This window comes from Pithys albifrons, chromosome 2, assembly GCF_047495875.1.
Source record: "Pithys albifrons albifrons isolate INPA30051 chromosome 2, PitAlb_v1, whole genome shotgun sequence".
NCBI lineage: Eukaryota > Metazoa > Chordata > Aves > Passeriformes > Thamnophilidae > Pithys > Pithys albifrons.
The window spans coordinates 105840208-105859180 of record NC_092459.1 but is presented as its reverse complement, the minus strand read 5'-3'; the positions used below and the strand labels follow the sequence as shown (position 1 = coordinate 105859180).

Below are 18973 nucleotides of genomic sequence, written 5' to 3'. Positions count from 1 at the left end.
TCAGAAATGCATCTAATCATTGCTACAAAGAGTAATGATTAGTAGTGATTAAGGAAGATCATCACCAGTTACCCTTAATTCATTACCATCAGCACCATCCAGACCTGCGCGTGAGCTGGGGAGCCCCAATCACAGGGAAAGGTTAGAGAACCCCTCCTGGGAACTGGGAACTCCTACACAGTAGGTGAGGTCTCCATCTTTGCTGTGGAAGGGTCCAGCTTTTACACTGCTAAACAAACAAGCTTACATAACCAAAAGTGCAGAACATCTGGCTTCCCTCTCTCCTTGGGTTTCACCCAAAACCTGGCCAGGGCTTAGAGGAAAATCAAGAGAATCAGTTTTGACCATCTACCGCCAAACAAGGCCAGACATCGACTTCCATGACCTTGACCAGAGAGACAAATATGTTAATATTTCATTAATGAACAGAAACAAATGTTCACTAATAAGCAGATACAAATATATCTTACAAGCATACATGTTTATACAGGTGTGGTCTTATCATACTACATATTGTACTACTGATTATGCATAATTTTGGCTAATAGGCAGATACATGGCTAAATATAACATTAGGTTGGAAGGTTCATCTAGGGGTCACCTCTGGCTCAGGGCCTGTTGTTCAGGCCTCAGCACTTCAGCATCTCATCAGATCCCATGGACTTGCGCACTTTCAGGTGCCTTACATGGCCTTGAACCTCATCCTCTCCTACAATGGGTGATACCTTCAGTCTCCCAGTCCCTCCCTTTGCCTTCTACAACTCGGGCAGTGTTGCTGGAGCACTTGCTGGTGAAGACAGACACAGAAGTCATTGAGTATCTCAGCCTTCTCCATGTCCCAGGGAACAAAGTCTCCCCTTTCCCTCTGGAGAGGGCCCTAATTTTTCCTAGTCTTCCTTTTATCACCAACATATCTACAAAAGCTTTTTTTGTTGTTCTTGATCACCCTGGCCATGTTTAATTCTACCAAGGCCTTAGGTCCTCTAACTTGATCCCTGTTGGTTGGACAACCTCTTTGTATTCCTCCCAGGCTTCCTGCTTGTGTGTCCACCATCTGTAAGCTTCCTTTCAGTGTTTGAGCTTGTCCAGCAGCAATTTTTTCATCCATACAGGCCTCCTTGCATTTTTGCTCAACTTTCTCTCTGTTGGGATGCATTGCTCTCAAGCTTGGAGTAGGTGATCCTTGAATATCAACCAACTTTCTTGGGCCTTTCTTCCCTCCAGGGCTTTATCCCATTGTACTCTACCAAGCAGATACCTGAAGGGGACAAAGTCTCTTGAAGTCCAGAGCAGCAAGCTCGCTATGTCCCCTCCTCACTGACCTAAGGATCTTGAAGTACAACCCTTGATGGTCCCTGCAGCCAAGGCTGCCTTTCAGCTTCACATTCCCCACCAGCCCTTCCTTGTTGATGAGCATAACGTCCAGCATAGCACTTCTCCTTGGCTCCTCTGTCCCTTGGAGAAGGAAGTTACTGTCAATGCACTCCGGGAACCTTCTGGACAGCTTTTGCTCTGCTGTGTTGTCCCTCCAACAGATACCAGGATGCTGGAAGTCCCTCAAAAGGACCAGGAACTGTGAATGTGAAGCCACTCCTATCTGGCTACAAGAGGCCTCATCTTCTCAGTCTTCCTGGTGGAGTGGCCTGTAGCAGACCTCCACTATAATGTCACCTGTCTCTACTATTCCTTTAATCCTGACCCTTAAACCTTCAGTCAGCTCCTCATTCATCCCCAGGAGGAGCTCCACACACTCCAGCTGGTCACTGACACAGAGAGCAACACCTCCACCTCATCCTTCCTACCTGTCCCTCCTCAAGAATCTGTATCCTTCCATTCCAACACTCCAGCCATAGGAACCATCCCACCACATCTCTGTGATGCCAATGAGATCACAGCCCTGCAGGCATGTGCATGTCGACAACTCCTTGTTTATTCTCCATGATCTGTGCATTTGCCCTTTAGAGCTTATTTAAATCCAACACTTTCAAATTCAGATACCCCTTTGTGTTGCTCTGACAGGCACTGTGTTCCAGGCTGCACACAGAAATGCACCCTCAGCTCCTGGTAGTCTGTCCTGATGACAGCTCCTTACATTTCCCAGAGCAGCTGCTGGTGGGAAGGGGGTGCTGTCACTGCTTGTAAGCCCCTTGTAAGACAGTAGTTGAGACAGTATGGCAAAGGGCTGCCATGACCCTCCACCTTATCCTCGTCTCCTTTTTCCAGCAGCACTGGGGGCCCCCGAGTGTCTCCATGTCACCCACAGACATTGTATGCCCCTGCAAAGCCACCACTGCACTGGCCGTGGCCTTTGGTTGCTGCTCCTGACAGCAACAGCAGTTAGTCTCATCTTCACTTCTTGATACAAAGACACGACTTCCACTGCCTGGCTCCCTGCACCTCCCTGTGCCACCGAGCTCCCCAGGATCCAACTTCTCTGGCACTACATCCCTGTGAAAGCAGCTCCCAGCTTTCAGCTCCGTGCTCTTCCCTGCACAAGCCTGCCCTGTAATGAGCACCCAGGCAGCTCAGTCCTGTCTGTTGTGGCAGCTCCACGTGCAGGGAGAGCTCAGGTCTGGACTGTCCTGTGGCCTCATCACCTGTTGGAACGAACGGAACTCTGTGCCTGCAATCTCATGTCACCCAGTGCTGTTTTGTTCAAAGGAAAGAGATGCTGTTAGTACATCACTGGTATTTAGGAGTCCTGGCATCTTCCTCTCCAAAGGGAGGGGCTGAAGAGCAGAGCACTGGTGCAGTTTTGCACTCAGTGTTGCACATACTTGAAAGGAGATGAAGATTTAAACAGACTGATTTTCTGTCATAAGGCAGCGAGGGCAGCAGCTCCACAGCCTATAAGATGCTGTGGTGGTGTCCCTAAATGTGCAGGCAGGCTGCTGGACCAAGCAAATAGCTCTGAGATGTGACAATTCCCACCTTTCACCCCTGTTCCAGCAGGCTCAAAGCTGAAGTCTGACTCCTTCAGACAGCAGTATCTGTTTGGAGGAAACACACCCCAGGAGGAACTGCACAAAGGAGAGAGCTCTTCCTCAGAGGCTCCATCCATGACCTGCTGATGTGCTGCTGGGTCTTAGGAACATCTCCTGTCCTCAGAGCACTCCTTAAACACCAGTTCTAAGTGAGCCTCACAACATGCATGTCCTTCTGACAGGAATCTGTGTGACCAACCCTGTACACAAAGGGACACTCAACAGCCCCTCCGTCTGCAATCTGTGCTGGTACTTTGCTGTCCTCCCACCCGGGAAGCTGGTCCTAAACCCTCCTTCCAGTGACCAGTGAAGATTCCCATACATCCATCTGCTTGCCTGTGCTCCCCAACAGCAGCTCCGTCTTTCCTCTTGCAGACTCCGAGCTCTCCCTGATGCCTTGCAAAGGAGACCACAATGATCCGCTTTCAATTTCCAGCATTGTCCTCCTCCCCACTGCCCTCCCAGACCCCAAAGACCCCCACGGACTTTGTTCTGTTTAAACCACTGGCTTTATTTCTATTCCACCTTTGCTTTTTCTGGTTGCTTTTTCAAGAATCAGTGACAGAATTCAGAGGGAATGGCCTGAAGTTGTGCCAGTAGAGGTTTAGGTTGGATATTAGAAAAAGGGTCTTCACCCAGAGGGTGTTTGGGCACTGAAAAAGGCTCCCCAGGGCAGTGGTCACAGCACCAAGCCTGACAAGAGTTCAGGAAGCATTTGGAAAATACTCTCAGGCACATGATGTGACTCTTGGGGATGGTCTTGTGCAGGGCCAGGAGCTGGACTCGATTATCCTTGCACTTCCCTTCCAACTCGGGGCACTCTGTGATTGTGCGAGCCAAGCTCACTTTTCATCCTCAAGGCCATCCCTGTGCTGTATAAACCAACGGGGCGATTATTTACCTCCGATCTTGGCCCCCCCGTACCAGAGGACCGCGTTTTTCAGCCGGGGAAGTGACACAGCCCTCCAGGGAGCAGCGACACCGCCCCGCGGCCACGGCTGTGGGCACAGCCCGTGTCCCGTGTCCCCGTGTCTCCGAGCAACGAAACCGCACCGTGGCCCCAGCTGTGGGCAGACAGGCCGTGTCCCGTGTCCCCGAGCAACGACACCGCCCCGCGGCCCCGGCTGTGGGCAAACAGCCGGCTGTGCCAGGCAGCCCGTGTCCCGTGTCCCCTGTCCTCTGTCCCCGTGTCCCGCCTTCCGTGACCGTGTCTCGGGGGATCCCGGGGGGGGGGGGGGGGGGCTGTCCTGTCGCCCTCCGGCCGCCAAGGGGCGCGCGCGGCCGAACCCCCACCTTTGGCGTCACTTCCGCCAGGAAGACCGAGACAACGCGGGGGGGGGGGGTCGCGGGGCGCCGCCGCTCCGCGCATGCGCCGCCGCGCCGGCGGAGCGGGCGAGGACGGGATCGCGGGAGGCGGTGGCGCTCGCGCTCCGACCCCGCCCCTCGCGCGCCCCCCGCGCCCCCGCGGCCTCCCCCGGAGCCGGGGTGGGGAATGCGCCCCCCTCCGCCCCCCGCCCCTGCGGGCCTGCCCCCCCCGCCGGCGGCGGGGCAGAAACGGGGCTCCCGCTGAGCCCAGCCGGGCCCTCCTGCCGCCCGGCCGTCCCGCCGCGGTGCCCGGCCCGCGCCCCGAGGCACCATGCAGGCGCAGCCGCTGCTCTACGACTTTTTCAGCGAGGAGAACGCGCCCAAGTGGCGGGGGCTGCTGGTGCCCGCCCTCAAGAAGGTGAGTGGCTGCCGGGGGCCGGTCGCGGCCGTCCTGCGGGGCAGGCGGTGCCGCGCTGGGTGCCGCGCCCCGAGGGGCCCGGCGGCCGCGCAGGGGCGATGCTCTGACAGACGGAGCCGTGCAGATAAAACCTGGCCGAGGCACACGCGAGTCCGGCCCCCCCTGCGCCCGCAGCAAAACAAGTAGTGCTGCCGCGGGTTTCTGCGGGGCTCCCTTAGTGACACGGCTGGACTCGGGGGCGATTGTTATGAGCTACTCCAGAGAGAATTTTGGTTAATTAGTGTTCGTGTCTAATGGCTTTTAGTTAGGCTTCTCTTAGTTTAAATACCTTTTGCTGAGAAGGCTTCATTAGGACAAACTAGCAAGTCTTGCTCCCTCAGGATGGTGAAGCTTGTGCTTGTGGAGTGGAAAGAAATTATTTGAAAGAGAGGAAAAAAATGGTGAGGGCTCCTCCTCCACTTTTGCAGCCTGAGCCCAGAAAGTAGAAGGCTTAAGAAAAAAGAGTTTTCTGACACTGTTGCTTGGACTGGCTTGAGACTGGAGAACTTGACATGGCTTAGTTGTGCACAGCAACACTTTCTGAGTCTGTCTGGTTACAGTGATTAACTGCTACTTTTGCGTAAAACACTTGCTCCGTGGGCTAGTTGAGAAGTCTCAGGTGTTGCAGTTATATGCATTCAGAATTTCTTCCTAATTTCCTCTTGCAATGTATTGCGTCTTTTCTGGGCGTGTTCTTCGAGGTCTCCAGCACTGTGTGGTTTTGTCCAGTTCTTGGAAGTCTTTTTTGCTTGTCTCATCTGTAGACAAGCACTGCTAATGTTTTATCCTTGATAGATAGCCGCTTCCTTGAAACTTCTGCAGTAACCATACAACTCCCTGGTGCTTTTGGTGCTTGTAAGCACTTGGACAGCCATTCAACTGTAGGCCACTTGGAAACTGGAGCTACCCCAGGTCTCAACCAGAGCGAGCTCTTTCCTCTGGAGGATGGTTTATTCATGGTGTAGCACGTTTGCCAGATCTGGACTGAGACTCGGTGCTAGCTACTGGAGAACACGGAGTGAGGATTCAAGGTGAGCAAGCATTAAGGCTTTGGAATTACTTGCAACATCTGAAGTGCCAGATTTCTTTCCTATGGACAAGTCACTCATGAAGTCACGCTGCATTGAAGATGCTTCTTGAAGGAGTTTTGATAAATTCTGCCTTGGGAAAAGGAATTCTGGAATTTGAGGCCAGTGGAGAAGGCCAACGATGACATGCTGCCAGGGATGACAGACTGGCCCTGCAAGGTATAATTGTCTTGGTTTTGTTATCCTCTGCTCTGTTTGTTATTCTGGGTAGAGGGGTGGCAGGGGTCAGGTGGCGCTAGTTCTGAAGGCTTCATCCTGAAACTCGTAACTGTCTGGCAGATGTTAACTCTTTTGACCTCAGCCCTTCATGAGATCATCACCTGTTTCTTTTCTCTTAGGCTGTTGTTCCCTGTGGTCCAGAAACACAGTCTCCTCCTGCTGTTTCTGTAAAAATAGAAGTAAAGAATCTGTCCACATTGTCACCAGCTTTACTGAAGAGACAAATACTTGAGTTACAGAAAAACTAAATGGCAAATGAAAATGTTAAATTATTTTATTTGTGGCTTCTTCACTAATGAAGAAACTAAAGTATGCATTTTCCTAACCTGTATAGGTACAAGTAGTTTTGGCTAGGACTGATAAAGGCCCCATAAAGTAATGGACCTGTCACAGGTGGCAGGTAAAGCTATGAGCATTGCAGTGCACTTGCTTTGACAGTTGCCTGCTGTTGCTCACAAGACAGGTGTGATGCTGCAACGTTGCAGTCACTGACTCCTTGTGTTGCTCACCAAGGACCTGAGCTGTGCCTACAGGCCAGTCTGTGGGACTACGGAAGTAAAGAGGGTGGCAGTGAATGCCAGTGAGGTCAAAAGGCAGAACTGTCCTAGAGGGAAGCTGGTGCCCTGTGACTTTGCTGAATTGCCAGAGCATGCTGTCTCAAGTAGGAGTCAGGTTATCTGGAGCTCAAGTACATCCTTTTGTTACCAGAGGAGAACCTTTCCTTCACCTCTCCCCTTAGCTGACCAGATGCTGACAGTCATTGTTAGGTAGTGACAGCAAGCTGCTTTCTGAACTCCACCTGAAACTAGGTTGATATACAGGCAGGATTGTGATGATTTCCTGCATAGCTGAAAATTAAATAGTTCGGAAACAACTTAAGTTGAATGAATAGCTCCAATGAGGAGAGTGGCATTTAATGTTGTAAAAGTGTATATACCAGGATTGGAGTGTTTGCAGCTCTTGGGGAAAGCTGCCACATGTGGACTGAATCATTAAAATGCCATTGCCCTTTTGTAACTGTGAGCTGGCTCCTAATGCAGAGCTCAAACTGCAGCCTCAGGATCGCTTTCTGAAAAAAAATAGGTATTGTTGAATCATTGCAAATAGCTTTTTTTTCCCCAGTGAGTTATTTTGATTCTATTTTTTATCAAGCAACAAACCCAAGATATATAGTAAGAATAAATCTCTTCCTACATCAGGCAGTTCTTAGGAGACCATGCCTTGTGTTTCATTAGACATGATCCTTAACAGTAGAGTTGTATTTGCATTGAACAGCTGCATTTGCAGAAAGCAGCTCTTGTACCATTGAGATCATAATGTACTTCCTTCTTATTCTTCTTCAGATGCTGTCAAGATAGACTCCAGTGCACTCAATTAGGAAGAAAATGATGTCAACTGCGATGCTTCTCTGCCTGGTCACTGTTATTTTGAAGCTGCGAAAGAAGAGTGAGGAGTGTTGTAGAGATCTTTGCTTGCTGGCAAAAGACAGTAATCATGATGATGAGATGAGGTAAAAGAAAAGGAAGAAAGAATAACAGCAGGTGTCTGAAAGTGTAGTTGCAAAGATGGATAGAAGGTGAGATGCTGGGGTGAAGATGAAGGATTCAAGACATGTGAAACACCAAAGCTCTCAGGTGCCTGGAGGTGGAGATACATGGCTTTTAATAGACTTTGGAAAAGACTCAGAAGGGACACGTGCAAAGTGATGCCTCTTTCAACACTGGTGTTCCACTGCTAATGAATTTATACACTTCATGACCTTTTGGATAGTTTTTCTTAAACATCGTTCCTTATGGCTTCATCTTGTTTGTGTAACTTGTTTATGGAGTCAGAAGAATTTCTCTACACGTGTCTGTTGCACTTCTTCCCTCATGCCACTGGTTTTTCCAGTAGAAAACATGTCGTCCTTCTGATGCCATAAGCAATTTGATGATGGAGAAAAACAAAAGAACGGTCTTACTGTACAGATGTCCTGCTGTTTATGTACCTCAGTTTGTTTCGAATCAGCTGAGCAATTGACAAGGGGTCCTGTTGGATTTTGTTGTTGTCAAAATGATTGGACTGATGTGGCTTGACAACTGAAGCGAATGTGCTTCCTCAGTTAAGGAAGCTGTTCCAGACTGTGAGCTTCCAGCTACTCCCTGTATCATCTCTTCAATTGTCTGTAGCTTTTATGGAACGAAAGACATGAGAAAAGCTGCATCAGTGACTACAGAGTTCTCAGGAAGCTCTTGCTGACAAAGATATTTTTACCTGACTTGTGATTAACTTGCTCTTCAAATTTGATGCCAAATCAGTTGTCACTTGCTACTCAGGATGGCACTTCTTATTGTTAGCATTGCTTCATGGAAGATGTAGAGCATTCGTAATTTCTGATTGCTTTGGGTCCTCTGTTCTTCGGCTGTCTATGGAGGATAAAGTTAAGAACCTCCTACCGTCCTTTATGGGTTTTTTTTTCACATGCTGTGTTGCAGTGTAATACTGCTGCCTTTCTGAGATATCAGCAGAAATGTTAGCAAAAATCTGAGTCTTGGATTCTCAGTGAATTGTCACTGAAGCGTGAATCCAAGATGTTTGTATTTGATTTCATTTACTGGATTTTAATTGGTCAAGGTAACAAAACATGTTCAGAGCTACCAAATATCAGAAGAGATGTATAAGAATAGAAGAAAAAACCTTTTTAAGGAATGCTTGTGCTATAGGAGTGAGTGCTCTCACACCCATCCAGGCAAAGTGTGTAAAATACATTGTCCTGAAGCATTCTAGTGATAAGCAGTTGCTTGTCAGTAGTTTTTTAGTCAGTGAGGGAAAATAAACAAAAGTAATGTTAAGTAAAAATAAGTTACAGCATTAATGAAGACTTTGGAAGGTACTAAATTGAAGAAAATTCTTCCCTTCTCACTGGAATAACCTCCTCTGTTGCCAGGTCATTTTTCCGAATAATCCATTGATTAAATGGCTCAGAAAATTTTCAATTTATAAAAATACTTACAATGAGTAGAATTTTATCCTCTCTGATAAAGCTTTGGAAGACACCTTGACTTGTCTCATTATAGCTTCTTGCATTTTATTATCAGTATGGTGTGGTAAATGCAGTGCTTTCTTCCCTTTACACACATTTTTTACAAGCACCTCATCTGCCACAAGGGCAGACTGGCCGTGTCACAGTACCTGTGCTCAGCAGTGGAGCACAGCTGGTCTTTAGCTGGAGTTGTTTTTAGATTCATACTGTGATTTTTTGCCAGTAGATGGGTAGTCTTGCCCAGTTATGAAAAAATTCCCTCTAACCAACAGTAGATGCTTCATTTTTATTTTAGTTTTTTACAGAGCTTTAGAATTATTTTCTTTTGTTATGCCCTTTTCTGAAGCTGCTGGAGCTTCTGCTGCTCCTGATAGGACTCAGTTCGGTGGTGTTCTCTCACACAGGATTTGTCTGGTGTGTTCTGTGTTTAGCAGAACAGAGAATCATGAACTTGATTGTGTTGATTGTTAATGATAATTTAGGAGCATTAAGCTGGCCTTTGTGTAACATGTGAAGTTATTCTAGAAAGTCTTTGGAGAGTGTTTTTCATCTTGAATTGAATTTTTTCAGCTAAAAATCTAAGTTAGGCTTTTTTTCAGCCTAATCTAAGTTAGGCTTGTTTCTCTGCCACTGAAGGAGAGGTAATGGAAAACTGTTGCTAAAAGCTATGAGGTTTTGTATCAATTGGATTGTTAAATTCACTGTGTCTTCGTTCCTTAGCTGTTATCAAACACCTCTTTCTAATGCAGAACAAGCTGCTGAGTGTCAGTCTAGGCTGGAGTTTGGGTCATCTTGTGACCAGCCTCAGAGTAGTTGTGTTGGACCTGTGGGAGACTAAGTCTCTCTGTAACCTGAAGCTGTTTGATCTGCAGTTCTTTATCTGAAACGTTTCTCAGGGTTTGGTCTAGGTTCCTACTGCTTCCCATGGGGCTTGTGGGAATGTTTATACTCTAATTTAGTATGTGGAGTTGAGAAATTGTTTGAGAAAGCTTTATAAGTAAGATCAGCTATATTTCTTTGTATTATTCATTAAGTACACTTCTTTTTCACTGATTTCATTGACTCTGTCTGACAGTTTAGATTTATGGTTGCCTAATTTTTAAGCTCTTGCCATTCTTGATAGAAGTTCTCTCCTTTTGTTGATTTTAGGGGAAGAGGACAAAAAAGGCAGGGAAAACAAAGTCAACTGGTCATATCATACGATTTTCCTCAAGGGTTTTCCTTAAACTGTTTTTCATTGCTCATGTTCTTAAACAGATCCTGAAAAGCCGTTCAAGAAATGCTGGTCCTGCTTATCTTTAAATAAAGAGAATCCCGGTCATTTCTCTTTTGAGAACTAGAAAAGACTGAAAAGATTGGACATTGAAAAAAGTGAACACACGAGTTGAGTGAAAACAGCCATGGTGGCAGGGATTTGTAGCTGGTGTAGGCTGTGTTTTCCCATTAGAGTTTGTTGGGGTATTTTGAATTAAACTGCTTTTTTAGTTATTTCTCTTACTGTAAGATAGACATTTCGGTGTGTGTGTAGGAGGGAAGGAATGAATTCTGTCATCATTTAAGGGAGAGGTTAAATGTTTAGATAAGAATCTCTTCTAAACATCACACTTCAGAAGTTGGTAGTCTGTTTTTATCATGTGTGTTCCTAACACAGGACTGAAGGATTTGTTGGGATTCAAACCATGCCCCCTTTTCAAGCGTGGTAAGGTAGGGTGGCCCAGGGTTTTTAATTTAAAATCTGAGATGACTTTATGAGAAAGATGGAAAGCCCCTGGTAATTTGATCTTCTTTTTTTTTTTTTGAAACTAGTCACGTGATGGTGTATGCTAACAGATGTTCCCATTTCTTGTCTTCTCTTACTAAATCTTGCATCTTACCCAGTCTTGCATCATGTCTTAGCTAATGAACTTCTTGGGACTTGCACAGAGTACCCTCAAATAACACTGTTTTGTTCTGAGTCTGAGCCTTTGGGTACTGCAGTAATGCAGATACTGAAATTACATGTTTCTGTGATAATTGTGCCCCAAACTGTCCTGTAATTTTCCTTGTTAGTCTAGTTGTTTTCTTTTGTTCACTTCTATGACTTTGAACCCTAAATGATACCAAGTGTCACATAGCAGTGAAGGTTATTTACTACCTACCTAACACAGATAAGCTGTGCTGTCAAGCCAATTGTAATGTTTGCTTCTGCCGAGGTGGATGTTGTGTTGGAGTTTGATAATGTCAGAAGAGAGTGGCCTTTGAGAAGAATGATATAACTGCCCCCAAACATGGGAAAATGTTTGAAACTTTCATCTCCCAAACTAGGAGTAGGTTATTGTTGACTCTGTTTTGGCTGATGATGGATAATGCATCAGGTTGTGGCCTGATGCAGTGGGTTTTTTTTTGTTTGTTCTTATTCCTATAGATTATCTGTTACAGACTGAAAGAGTTGTGACTGGGCTATTCAAGTCTATGATCTGTTTTCTGAGTAAGGGAGAAAATAGCAGTGGTCTTCATCACTCTAGTTTATCATGCTCTGTATTTTTACTGTTGAATTGACTTGGTAATTTAACACTTCTTGAAATACAAAGTGTTGGAATGTGGTGTAGGGAGACTAATAGAAATTTGTTCTGTTCTGCTTAAAAACAACCCCCAAGCACAACAAAAAAAACCTTAAAGGCAGCATCTTCCAGACCGCTCAGATTAGCTCTGCTCTTTAAGAGAATGCTTTCCCAAGTCTCTAATTTCTGGTGTTAAGATGTTCCAAGCTGGTACAGCATTTCAGATGTCAGTGTTTGAATTGCAAATAATGTTTGGGACTGCTCAGCATGCAGTTATTCGTGTACCTCGACAAACACACTCTGTAGCTGTGCTCGGTGAAGTTCTTAGGAAAAGTGAAACTGTTGGCATAATCAAAATAGTTGTGTTAGTTAGTCAAATGTAGAGAAGTTCTTTTGTTTTATTTTTGCCAGAGTGCTTTTAAGTTAAAAAAAGCAGTAACTTCTGGAGATGTTTTTTTGAGACCTGCTAAATAAGGGTGTGCAATCTGCAAGAATCCAAACGTATTTGAATCTCAACAGCGGGGAAGTGAGCACCAGGACTATGCCCAGACATGAAGTTTTCAGACTAATGAGTGCCTTAGCAGGCAGGTGGATTTCTGTTTGAGGCTGTTGTGTATTTGAACTTCAGAACACTTAGTTCTTGCAATAATTGCAAACAACAATTAAAACTCAGGTGTGAAATGAAATCGTTATGGCACCATTATTTGAGTATAAGCATGGGTTTAATATTTGGATGAGACAGATTGTTGAGTTTTGGTTCAGAGTGGTTAGGCTCCTGTGTTAGTGATGGAGAGAACTGGAGGCATTTTGAGTTGTGTGCAGTGGAACAGTAAAATGATGAAATTGGGGCTTGAAAGATCCATTGCGAAAGTTCGCAGTGAGCTTGCTCTGGCACACTTGCCATCGGTGTAGCATTGAGATTAAACTGCCTGTCTTTTTAAGCTCTGAGCTTTGTGTACCTGACATTTAAGCTGGTCAAAACTGTGCAGTTTTGTGAACTACAGAAGTGCAAAGGAAAAGTTTGTTTCAGAAATTAAATTGAGTGACAAATTGAGAGACAGAAACCCCACCTCTAAAATATCTTGTAAAAACAGTGGCTTAATAGCTAGTGGAGAGAGATAAATATATGCAAGGGCTTTAAAAATTTGCCTAAGCACACTGCTTAGCACACTTATTAGTTAGCTATTTTCTTCATATTAAACATCTCTTCCAGCTCTTTGAGTACATAAAACATTTGAGATTTATATTTGTCTGGTGGGCCTGAATAGAACTGTGTGTTGGGTTGGGTTTTTTGAACTGTTTAGATCTGGTTTTGTCATCTTTTTTTACAAGTAGGGCATGTTGTTTGGGGAAGAGCAAAACTCAAAGCTTGAATTCTTCTATTTCCTGTAGGTTCAGGAGCAAGTCCATCCTAAACTTTCCTCTACTGAAGATGCGTTGCAGTACGTGGAGGAGTTAATTCTTCAGTTGTTAAATATGTTGTGTCAAGCTCAACCAAGAAGTTTTCTGGATGTAGAGGTATAGAGAACACTTAGTGCAAATCTGTAATATTTTGTACTGTTACATGAAAGTTACTGTATTAACAATTTCACAATGCAAAAAGGAAAGCAGTAATTATAAATCTTGATGTAGCAGAACCTTCTGCATAAAGTCTGCCGAGTTCCCCAATAGCTGATTTTCCTATCAATTGAATTTATTGTTCAATGCACAGTAAAACTATGTCTGAGCGGCATTACTGTCTAATAGATGATGAGTGTAAATTTTGTATATAAAGCTGACTGGTTCCTTTCAAAAGACCTTTTTTCCCCACTGATACTGTGCGCAAACTACAGCTGCATAGTCTGAAGCTCTGTGCTGCTTTCTCAGCATGGAAATTTAGGCTGATATACCCCCTGCTGCCCCAGAAATCTGAACAAAAATAATTCAGTAATTTTTTCAGAATGAATTTAAGGACACTTATTGCCTCTATATAGAATCTTCTTCTCTCACAATTGCCTTTTCAAAGATCTACAGCCTCTGTTCCTCAGAAGAGCAGCTTAATGTTTAAGAAGAGAGCCTTATCTGAGAGAAGTTTTCTCATCGGAGGAACAAATTAGTTGAGCTATATCAATTAAGCTTCTAAGACCACGAATATCTTGGTAGCCCTTTGTGCTTAACTGTGATTTTAAGACTTCGGTGCTAAACTACAGACTCTGTGTGCACTGTGCCTCTTGGTTTACAGTACTTGGTGCCAGGGCCAGTGCCAAGTGACTTCTTCATGTTCTGAAGAAAGTGGACTAATGGCAAAAAAAACCCTTAAAAATGTACCTTAAAACACCTTAAAAATGTAGCTGACTTAGAGCTCAAAATTCATGGATTTCATCCTTGCTCTTCTCTTTTGAACACTGACACCTCTAATGGTGTTCCAGTGTCCCCTTTAGTGGTTGATATGTTTTGCAACACCATTCTGGTATGGTAGCTCAAGAAACAAGAGGTCTGTGCAAGATTCTTTAATGCTGTTTTAAACAACACTAACAAAGAACTGGACACAAGTGTTGTATTATGAGTCTTATGGCTGTGAAGATTGGAGCAATGAAGAATTAGAGATGATCAAGAAACCACCATATACCCCCTTTGTATTTATGCACAGTGGTGCTGTCGGTAATTATATGGTCACACACATGTTCATTTTTCCCCTGGGACACCTTCATTGTTCAGTCAGCAGACTGGACTATGTTAGGGGTGTGAATTAGTGTTCACATAGTGAATGTGACCTTTTTATAGGTAGGATCTCTGCTTTCCTGTTGCCAAAGTGTTATGAGGGGAGAAAAAGAAAAGCCTGCACTTTTGAAAGTCAAGTGTCACCTTTATAGCGTTGTAGTCTGTCACATTTTTTTGTCAGAAAGTTTTTGTTTGTGTACTTTATCCTGTACCATCTCCTTGTAAGTGGTCATTAACTTCATCTTCCTCATTTCACAGTTGCTCAAACAGGAGCCATATTTACGTAAGTGAGCGCTTGCAACTGAAACAGTCAGTGGGAACTGTGGTCTGAAAAAATCAAATGTGAAGTTGTCTGAGAAAATAAATTTCTGGTGTCTCTGAATAGCAGGGCTACCAAAAATGGTGAAGCTTTTGAACATTCAGAGACCTGTGTGTGTGTTCCAGCAGGAGAGCTGTTCAGTGCATGGGAGAAGTAGGTGTCCTCAGGCACTCTGGCTGATGGGCAGGGTCAGTAAACTGGGGCACATACGGTTCACCTGTAGACTGAAACTGGTTTAGAATGTGGGTGCTGTTGGATATTTTGTTTTCTGTTATGTACATCATTATCATTAAAACAATTTGCATTTATACAGAATGGACCACGTGCTGATCAGTAAAGGTAAAACAGAAATGTGCACAAGGGGGAGCAAACTGTACCTTCAACAGCAGCTTAATTCTGGCAGTTTCTTAAATTTTGAGCACTAGATAATTCTCTAATATTGATATTCTGATACAGCCTTATGAATGTAGTGAGAAGCCTGTACCAAAATGATGAAACTTACACGTTGTATAAGCTTTTGTGGTTGGAATGTAAACATTAGCAACCATTCCTTTCAGTAATGGAAAGTGATTTGTAAATGAAGTAATATTGCTGAGCTCAATCAGTTAGTACATTTGCCCTTTAGTCATGTTTTGGTTCTTTTTTAAGGATCGTGTTCAAAAAAGTTTTCCCCATCCTATTGATAAGTGGGCAATAGCTGATGCCCAGTCTGCTATTGAGAAGAGGAAACGAAGAAATCCATTATCCCTTCCAGTAGAAAAAATCCATCCCTTGTTAAAGGTAAGCAGTGATGTAAATCTTGCTTTTAGAACGCAATTAGAAGTTGACACCTTTGTTTCACGTAATGCCTTTATGCTGTCTGAAATGTAAACAAGAAGGTTGAGGATATCTGTGTTTGTTACATAGTTTCATGTGTTCCAGTGATGGTAGTGGAATGTATTTTTCAGTTAAAAAAAATCACTTAATTCTCTTTTGGACAAAGCCAAGAACTCATTTGCTATAGATTTGATTGTTCATGTTTCATTTCACATATTAAGAAAACACTCGAGAAACTTACAGAAATAGTCCTAAATGTTTAAGTGACCTTTTTGGGGACAGTTAGTTGGTTGTTGACACTTCCACAGTTAATGCAGCAACATCTATAATGGCACTGTTTCTTCTCTAGATCTACAAACTATTGTGTTTCCATTCAAAATAGACTGTGGTTGTGTCCTATATCTTTAATGAGTGGGGTCTTAAACTTAGTAGTTTTAGTTGTAACTTGTCTGTTTCATCAATGACTAACAGTGGAATGCTTTCTCTTTTTTTTTTTTCCCCTTTTAGGAAGTTCTAGGCTACAAAATTGACCACCAAGTGTCTGTTTACATAGTAGCAGTATTAGAATACATTTCTGCAGACATCTTAAAATTGGTTGGGAATTACGTGCGGAATATAAGACATTATGAGATTACAAAACAAGATATTAAAGTAGCAATGTGTGCTGATAAGGTAAGCCTAACTCTCATTTGTCATGTTAACAGAAAGTTGTAGTTAAATTTTGAGAGGACAATGTCTATTCCTTATTGAATACATGGAATGTTATATCTTTGAAAGAAGAAAATAGTGTCATTAAATACAGTTCTAATAAGGTAGCAAAGCTACCAAAAAGCTATTTGAGTTTACGGAGCTCTCGCTTGTGCTTATTAATAGTTTAACTATCTCTTCCTCTTAATAGCCAGTGGAAGGTACTCTCAAGGTGTTTTCCTTTCAGTTGGATTGAGAAACTTCGTAATATATTATGGTCATACCCATGATGTCTTCTGCTTGATCTTATGTTTTGAAAGAAAATAACTAGAACAGTTTCTGGGCCCTGTCTGCCATTTTTTGCTTCAAGCATTTTTTACACTTGCTTTTATGCTATCCATCCATCTGGAAAATTTTGTCTTGTCTGCAAAAAACCCAAACCCTGTTAAAATGCAAGCTGTTTTCTTCTACTGTCTGCTTGGGCTTCTGATTGCTCTCAGTTTAATATCTGGGATCTAGTTAATTTGTTTCTGTGCATTTCATAGTAGTGAGACATGCACCTTATGACTAGAGCTTGGAATCTTCTAGCTCTGTGCTAGAACTGCATCTGTGAAGTAAATTTGGAAATATTTGTGCCTCCTTGAATACCTGTGTTATACCATGTAATTTCCTACAGTACTAATGCAGTAATGTCACATTCCCCAGAATTAGTTAGGATTCCCTTTTTAACCTGAGTTCCATGTACATTCACTGACTTTGAAATATGAATCACCTTCTCTTCTTTAGAGCTTCAGAACTCAGTCTTAATGGAAAATGTCCACTGTTCTGCTTTCAGAGAAGCTTAAGACCAGGGTGTGTAGCAGGGACTTTGTCTCACTAGAAGAAAGAACCTGCTGTGAGTCCATTTCCCTCCTCACTAGGCCTGTATGTTTTTGAGGAGTGTTAATACAAGATGTGGGTGAAGAATGACTTCTCGATGTAGGTGTTTCTTCCAGTATTCAAGTTTGATGAACCTACCAGACCATCTCTTGAACTTACAGATCTCCAAGTATTCTCTTGCATAATGGTTCATTGGTCTAATACTGGTAGTCAACAGCTTGCTTAACTAACATGTTCTCTGGAGAAACTCCTGTAACATGCTTGGTGTTAAAAAAATTATTAATAATACTAATTACTTAAATGAAATTTCTTAAGAAAGACAACTTTTGCTCTAGATACAAGGGTAAATGTCATAGTTACTGTGGCTCATTCAGAACTTTAATTCTTGATCTCCCATTTTATAATTATTTTGAAAAAACACTTTTCCATTCTGTTTTCTTCCACTTCAAAAACTCTAGTTCATGTTTACTATGTTAGCCTTTCCACCTGTGGCTCTCCAAGGCGTATTTACAGCTTTTATCCTTCAGTCTTTTCCTCAGTCTTTTCAGTGATTGACAGTCTTGTCAGTCTCTGCAGTAACAGGCACAGGTTGCCATGGCTTCACCTCCATCTGGAATGGAGACTGGCAAGCAGTAAATAAGTTCTCATTTATTTTAAAGTTTGCATACATTGTTTGATAAATTTCATGACTCCTTGGAAAGAGCATAGCTCTGGGCAGCAGATTTGTTGATAAATACTGTCCCATCTGTTTATCCCAGGATATCTTGTATGTTGAGCTGTTGTTGCTGGCTCGTTGTTACTTGCTACATCATTGTAGATTGCTTGTGGACTCTAAGTTTTCTGTTTGCTAAGGATACTTCAAATTAGGATGCCTTTTACTAATTTGCAGTCTGCTAACTTAGTTCACTTTTAAGATGTTCTTTGAGTATAATGAAAACAATCCAGAGTGTGATACCTGCTTGCCACTTGCTAAGTCACTGTAGTGACTCTTGGCTCAGATGCCACATTTGGAAGAAGTGATCAGTGATCCACTTTCGTTGAGACATTTGAATTATTAATTGCTTGTGTTTGGTAGGCCTTGCTTGTGTATGAATTGGGACCTCTGATAGTCAGAGTGCTTAGAGGTCCTTTTGTCCATGTAGTTCTGCAGTGTGACTGCTTCGTGAAGCCACTGCCCTTCTTTGAGGATTCATTTTAACAAGAGAACCTGGCAGTTAAGGACAGAAACTGGGCCAGGTACAATGGCCTGTAAGGACAGGCCAGTGTTCATTATGGGGAGATCACAGGGTTCTGAGCATGATCATGTATGACTTCCTGTTAAAGCTGGAGCTGAGAAACCAAAATGCACACACCTTTTGACTTCAGATACTACAGTATCTTCAGAAATGTAGATTGTGCACTGCTGATTCAGAATAATAGAATGTAGATAAATGCTAATTGTGTACTTCACAGACCTTTTAAAATTGTAATTGATTTTAGGACCACATTCTTGGAGAGATGCCTGGATTGGTCTAAATGCCTGGGAGTCTGCAGAAATTGCCTCTGCAAATAATGACTTGAAAATTCATAGCAATGGATATCGGTTCTGTAATGCTCCACTGATTGCAGAGTGATAATGCATAAATCTACTGCTGATCAGTGTGATTTCACAGAAATAATAGGTTTTCTTTACTGGTCACTTACTGGTTAATCTTGAAAAGAGGTTCTAATTTTGTGGATTTCCCTCTCTTTGCTACCTAGGTATTAATGGATATGTTCCATCAAGATGTAGAAGATTTAAGTGCACTAACTTTATCTGATGAAGAACCCTCCACCTCAGGGGAGCAAACCTATTATGACCTAGTGAAGTCATTTATGGCAGAAGTTCGACAATACATAAGGGAACTAAATCTCATTATCAGAGTTTTTAGAGAGCCATATGTCTCCAACTCCAAATTATTTTCATCTCATGTAAGTA

At 43.3% G+C, this 18973-nt stretch overlaps 1 protein-coding gene across 5 annotated transcripts in view; it reads left to right on the top strand.

Annotated features, from left to right (window-relative positions):
• The first annotated feature begins 4338 nt into the window (after positions 1 to 4338).
• SOS1 (SOS Ras/Rac guanine nucleotide exchange factor 1) overlaps positions 4339 to 18973 on the top strand; it is a 49298-nt gene continuing 34663 nt past the window's right edge. Inside the window, exons 1-6 of one of the 5 annotated variants that reach the window (XM_071581358.1) lie at positions 4670 to 4707; positions 7397 to 8472; positions 13008 to 13133; positions 15283 to 15414; positions 15958 to 16122; positions 18757 to 18966. In XM_071581358.1, the coding sequence (XP_071437459.1) occupies positions 8461 to 8472; positions 13008 to 13133; positions 15283 to 15414; positions 15958 to 16122; positions 18757 to 18966 (645 nt within the window). In that variant the 5' untranslated portion in view covers positions 4670 to 4707; positions 7397 to 8460. Of the gene's footprint in view, positions 4708 to 5560; positions 5994 to 7396; positions 8473 to 13007; positions 13134 to 15282; positions 15415 to 15957; positions 16123 to 18756; positions 18967 to 18973 lie in introns of those variants that run through there. The other 4 variants (XM_071581349.1, XM_071581374.1, XM_071581366.1 and 1 more) reach the window with 4 other exon arrangements.